At 42.6% G+C, this 6,146-nt stretch overlaps 1 protein-coding gene across 1 annotated transcript in view; it reads left to right on the top strand.

The window, feature by feature from the left end:
• Window positions 1-514: 514 nt before the first annotated feature.
• LOC120044001 (potassium voltage-gated channel subfamily H member 4-like) overlaps window positions 515-6,146 on the top strand; it is a 28,578-nt gene continuing 22,946 nt past the window's right edge. Inside the window, exon 1 of the mRNA XM_038988594.1 lies at window positions 515-590. Within this exon, the coding sequence (XP_038844522.1) occupies window positions 515-590 (76 nt within the window). The remainder of the gene's footprint in view (window positions 591-6,146) is intronic.

The following is a 6,146-nucleotide window of genomic DNA, read 5'->3' as shown; positions in this document are numbered from 1 at the left end:
GAGAGAGAGAGAGAGAGAGAGAGAGAGAGAGAGAGAGAGAGAGAGAGAGAGAGTACTGACTCAGATAACGGAAGTGGCGTGCGCATCCTGCTCTCCTGCTGGGGCTAGATGAGACTTCAGACTGATCTGTGAGGAGAGAAGAACAGAGAGATACACTACCTAACTTGATGACTCTAAGCTGACAGTGAGTTACAACACCTTAGCTTGATCCAAGGTGAGAAGAATAACTACTCACACTACAGAGAAGGAAGGAGCTAGAGGGAAAGATAATCAGCCTTACTTGGGATAAAGAAGAGGAAAGGTGGAAGAAAGAAGGCTATAAACCTGAGACTGAGGTAAATGCCACTGATACCCAGCTGACCTGTAGCTGAGTGCTGAGGCAGGATCAAGGAGAAGTATATGTTGAAGTGCAGACTGCAGAGTTACGTTGGTCTGACTCGCCCTCCTCTCAGCTCTGTATGTTCGGGGATGGAGTGACTTGGTGAGCCCAGCTGTGTCTTCATCGTTGGACAACATGCCTGTGATGAAGGGCCTCCTGGCCCCCCAGAACACCTTCCTGGACACCATCGCCAACCACTTTGATGGCACCCGTAAGTATACCCTTTACTCAAGCCTTTCTGCCTTTGTGCCACACTCCGTGCCCACCTAATTGCGATGCCTGCAGTGTTACAATGAGTTTGATTGATTGTAATTTACTGGTGAGGTAATTTACAAGTTGTGAACAAGTTGTGTTTAATACATTGTGACTTTTCATTGTAAGATTTCCACTTTGATTTTGCGTCAGCGGGTCAATGAAAATATGACCACCTTTTATCTATTGATTTTGGGCAGGATTCAATCTGTATCGCCGAAGTATTGCGGAAGATCAGCGTTATAGCTCGATTTAAAGGCAATGTCCCTGCGTTCGTGGAGACTGAAAATGCTGCGTATGTGGGCTCAATCGGCAGTTACCTTTACAATTTAACTCAGAACTACTGCTATACAGATTGAAATATATTTATGACTATCTCATTCAAAGTGCATGGTGTCAAGCATTAGAACCATCGAGAAGCACGACTGGTTTTGTTTTGGGGGGGGGGGGGGGGGGGGGCTGCTGTGGGATTAATACAAATTCTCTAGAGTCTAAAGACGTTGGGGGGGGTTATAAACTGGCATATGGAATTGTTTTAAGATGGTCCTACCATGGATCATTTAGCTATTTGATTTAACATTTTAGGACCCTTTAGGTATCCCGAAAATATATTTTAAAAGTATTTCATAAAATATTGAATTTGGCCTTTAGTACCAAATACCACAGAAACACATTGAATAACACATTCATAAATGGCAAAAAAGACAGTTAAAAAAATAAATCCTAAGGAATAAGGTTTTGAATTGTCTGTCCTATATCTAGGAGAAATAAGAAAGCTCCGTCTTGTCGAGGTTGAGCTTGAGTTCGTGGGCCAGGCACACAGAGATGTGTGTCTCCACCTGGGTGTCAGAAGGGGCTGAAGAAGAAAAGGAGTTCAATGTCATATGCATAGCAATGATAGGAGAGACCATGTGAGGATATGACGGAGCCGAGTGACTTGGTGTATATGCAGGGTCGGGTAGGTTAGTTTCTAAATGTAATCCTTTACAGTTACTAGTTACCTGTCCAAAATTGTAATCAGTAACGTAACTTTTGGATTACCCAAACTCAATAACGTAATCTGATTACATCCAGTTACTTTTAGATTACTTTTCCCTTAAGATGCATTAGAAGAAGACAAAAATGTATGTTACCAATTGAATGACATCTATTGCTGGATAAATCAATGTTAAAGTTTACATAGCTGGCCATGTATGGATGTTGAATTTGACTTTATGGGTTGGTTGTGTAGGCTTATTCTAACCAATCGCTTTCCACTACATATAATAATGTAAGAACTGACATTGGAGATGAGAAGCAGGTACAGGGAGTGAACATTTAATGAACGGACAAGTGACAGAACAGGAACATCGTCAGAACAGGGGGAACAAAACAACATGACGATAATAATGCTGAAGCCAGGAACAACCTAGGGAACAGACAAATATAGGGGAGGTAAGGAAAACAGGTTATTGCTGAAGCATGTGACGAGGGAAACAGGTGTGCGTAATGATGGTGGCAGGAGTGCGTAGTACTGGGCAGGAGGGAGAGCGGGAGCAGGCGTGACATAATAATATGATTAAATTATATCTTTACATTACTATATATCATTTATAAGCCCAGAAATGGATGTAGCAACTACAGATTGCCCTATTAAGTCTATCAAAAGCGTACACGTTTGAGCATGTGTCCATTAGGCCTATGGATTTAGTTTTTTATCAGCATGAATTAGATTGAGCAATAAAAGACCCACTTTTATTCTATCGGCTGGGATATAATAAAGTCCGCTGGTTTCAAAAATAAAGTCCGCTGGTTTCAAAAACAATGATTGATAGGCATCTTAAATTCAACCATTATTGGGTTCAAATACACATTTAGATTTCTGAACAGCCATCCACGACAACCACAAGCCGTAAGGCACAACTAGCTAATTGAGAGAGCAGCATTGTGATTCACATAAATGCGCTATGTAGGTACCAATAATAAGTGATATCTGTATCACCGTAGACTACACCACTGCTCTCATCCTTACCGCCAAGCGTTTATTCAAGTTGGACAATCTTTGGATGCTGACAGCAGTCGCACCATTGGAAGATATAGCTTGGACTGTAGCCTACAAAAGCCTATTTCTGACATTTTCCCGCGATCCATCAAACACATTTTATGTGTCATCATAGTGGTCTCTGACTTGTGGTCAGACTCGCTCAGATGGAACAAACTTAAAGTTGCGCCTTTTTTCAATGCTGATTTGAATGTCATTAAGAAAACAGAGAAGTGTCAAAGTTTTTTAAATTAATTTAAATTTAATTTAAAAGTAATCCTCAAAGTAATCATCTAGTTTTTCAAAAGTATCTGTAATCTGATTACAATATTTTTGCTGGTAACGTAACGGATTAAAGTTAACGTTTTTTTGTAATCGCTTACATCCCAAACCCTGTGTATATGTAGCCTGGCGAAAGTAAACCCAGCACAGGGCACAAACTAATTTGGGGTTGTTTATTCTGTCAAAGCTTAAATTTAAAATAGAATAACGTAAGAGGGCAATCACCGCAAGTTTAAACCACCATAAAGTAAAGTTCAGTTTAAATCACGATCACGTTAAATAAATATATTAGTAAAGTGCATAAAAACTATCTTAGTACAATAAGTACAAAGTGAAATGCATAAACGGTAGTGGCTCTGCTTTCTATAGAAAAACACAAGAAAATATAGAGACCACAATGTTCAGTTAGAATGGACTTTCTAACATTTCAAATGTCTGGGTACAAGATGTCCATAAACAAAATGACATTGTGCATGAAAAACAAAAATACATTTTGTCATAAAACATTATGAATACTTACAAACACACTGTCCAGGTGATACCCTAATACCACATGAGACAGTAGATCATCATCTCACCCATACTGCACTGGGAGAAATGTCAGATATGAACAGATAAGTTACAATTCAAAAATGAAACAAAATACAACACACTGAAGCTTTACATGAAATAGAATGTCATTCTGATAATTACTCACACTTCAGATAATGTTATCAACTCCACCATGTGGTTCTGAGAACCCTGGTATTCAGCTAGCATGAAGCTAACACCCTCATGTTGATCTGAAAGTATCAACAGGCTAACATTACCATCTTGCATAAATATTACAAAACAAACTCTTGTACACTGCAGATGATGCAGAATATGATATTTTCCGGTACAAGAGTAATATAAAAAGTATTATTTACCCATCTAAGGTATCGTTGGACCCACGATGGATTTCAACAGCTCTCCAGTGTAATTGCTTGCTCTCACTCTTACACACTGCGCATGCGCAATCCCATAACCGCTCTCACACATTATTTATGGATCTCTTATAGGGACAGTGCCATCTAGTGGATATAAATGAATACAGCTATGTGCTTTTACCACCTGGCTACTTATAGAGAGAAGAGGAGAGCGCCTAGAACCAAGTCCTGGGGGACACCAGTAGTGAGAATATGTTGGGCAGACACAGATCCTCTCCATGTCACCTGGTAGGAGCGGCCTGCCAGGTAGGATGCAATCCAAGAGTGGGCAGAGCCTGAGACGCCCAGCCCTGAGAGGGTGGAGAGGAGGATCTGATGGTTCACGGTGTCAAAGGCAACAGACAGATCTAGGAGGATGAGAACAGAGGAGAGAGAGTCAGCTTTGGTAGTGCGGGGAGCCTCCGTGACACAGAGGAGAGCAGTCTCGGTTGAGTGACCCGTCTTGAAGCCTTGACTGGCTTGACACTAATTGCTAATTGTCTAGCAGAGGTGAAGAGCACACTTCCCGGTACGTATTGCTGATTGTATAGGAGAGGACAAACCACTCCCCCTCCAATACAGCCACTGATTACCAAAACAATAACAGTCACAAATTGCCCTGCCCTTTATTCCTGGTTGATGTGTCAACGATCAGCTGCAAGTTATGAGCAGTCAGCAGTTCATACACTAAGTATGCTACTGGAAAGACAGACAACACTTAAAGTAAATGGCCCTAGCTAGCAAAAATACAGTACTAAACAACAACAGATGACAGATACTTATTACTTATTACTCCTAGAGATATTAGGAGTGCTCTAGCTATAGATTGAAGCTACACCGCTACATGGCAAAACATTTATTAACTACTGAAAACACTACCTAGATTTGAATTTACTTCAACTACCACTTAGTCCAACTACCACTCCACTACTAGTACAAAATGTTGTTAAATTACTAGAATAACTATAAGTAGTTCACTACTCCCCAACACTGTGTGTAAGTGGTACTGGAGAGGGGCAGCCAGTCAACACTGTGTGTAAGTGGTACTGGAGAGGGGCAGCCAGTCCACACTGTGTGTAAGTGGTACTGGAGAGGGGCAGCCAGTCAACCCTGTGTGTAAGTGGTACTGGAGAGGGGCAGTCAGTCAACACTGTGTGTAAGTGGTACTGGAGAGGGGCAGCCAGTCAACACTGTGTGTAAGTGGTACTGGAGAGGGGCAGCCAGTCAACACTGTGTGTAAGTGGTACTGGAGAAGGGCAGTCAGTCAACACTGTGTGTAAGTGGTACTGGAGAGGGGCAGCCAGTCAACACTGTGTGTAAGTGGTACTGGAGAGGGGCAGCCAGTCAACACTGTGTGTAAGTGGTACTGGAGAGGGGCAGTCAGTCAACACTGTGTGTAAGTGGTACTGGAGAGGGCAGCCAGTCAACACTGTGTGTAAGTGGTACTGGAGAGGGGCAGTCAGTCAACACTGTGTGTAAGTGGTACTGGAGAGGGGCAGCCAGTCAACACTGTGTGTAAGTGGTACTGGAGAGGGGCAGCCAGTCAACAACACTGTGTGTAAGTGGTACTGGAGAGGGGCAGTCAGTCAACACTGTGTGTAAGTGGTACTGGAGAGGGGCAGTCAGTCAACACTGTGTGTAAGTGGTACTGGAGAGGGGCAGCCAGTCAACCCTGTGTGTAAGTGGTACTGGAGAGGGGCAGCCAGTCAACACTGTGTGTAAGTGGTACTGGAGAGGGGCAGCCAGTCAACACTGTGTGTAAGTGGTACTGGAGAGGGGCAGCCAGTCAACACTGTGTGTAAGTGGTACTGGAGAGGGGCAGCCAGTCAAGACAGTAATTCAGGCTGTGACAGTGATGGAGAGAGTGGTGAGAGCTCAGCAGAGGAGTGGGTGTGTTGTTGTTTTGGATTGAAGTGCCACTTGTTGGGCTGTTGTGTGTTTGCTGTCTGTGTTGCTCCTCATTAAAGTGATACTTCGGGATTTTGGCAATGAAGCGAGCCAATGTTAACTTGTGTCCAGAGACTTCCAGTCATTGCGCTCTCGCTAGTTAGCAATTGAGCTAACGCTAGTTAGCAACTTCCTTCAAACTGCACGCAGAGGCATAAAAATCTGGGGAAGTAGATAAAGGTCTTCATTGCCTCCTGAAGTATCCCTTTAAGATCCATGAGTGCAGTAGGTCTGTGCAGCTGTGTAGGACTTATTCCTATTTCTTTACACACAAAACACTTGAGTATAGAATTGCACCACATCTTTAAAAAGATGAAAG

The sequence above is a fragment of the Salvelinus namaycush genome, chromosome 3, assembly GCF_016432855.1.
Source record: "Salvelinus namaycush isolate Seneca chromosome 3, SaNama_1.0, whole genome shotgun sequence".
In the NCBI taxonomy this organism is placed as follows: domain Eukaryota; kingdom Metazoa; phylum Chordata; class Actinopteri; order Salmoniformes; family Salmonidae; genus Salvelinus; species Salvelinus namaycush.
This window is presented reverse-complemented; position numbering and strand designations above follow the sequence as displayed.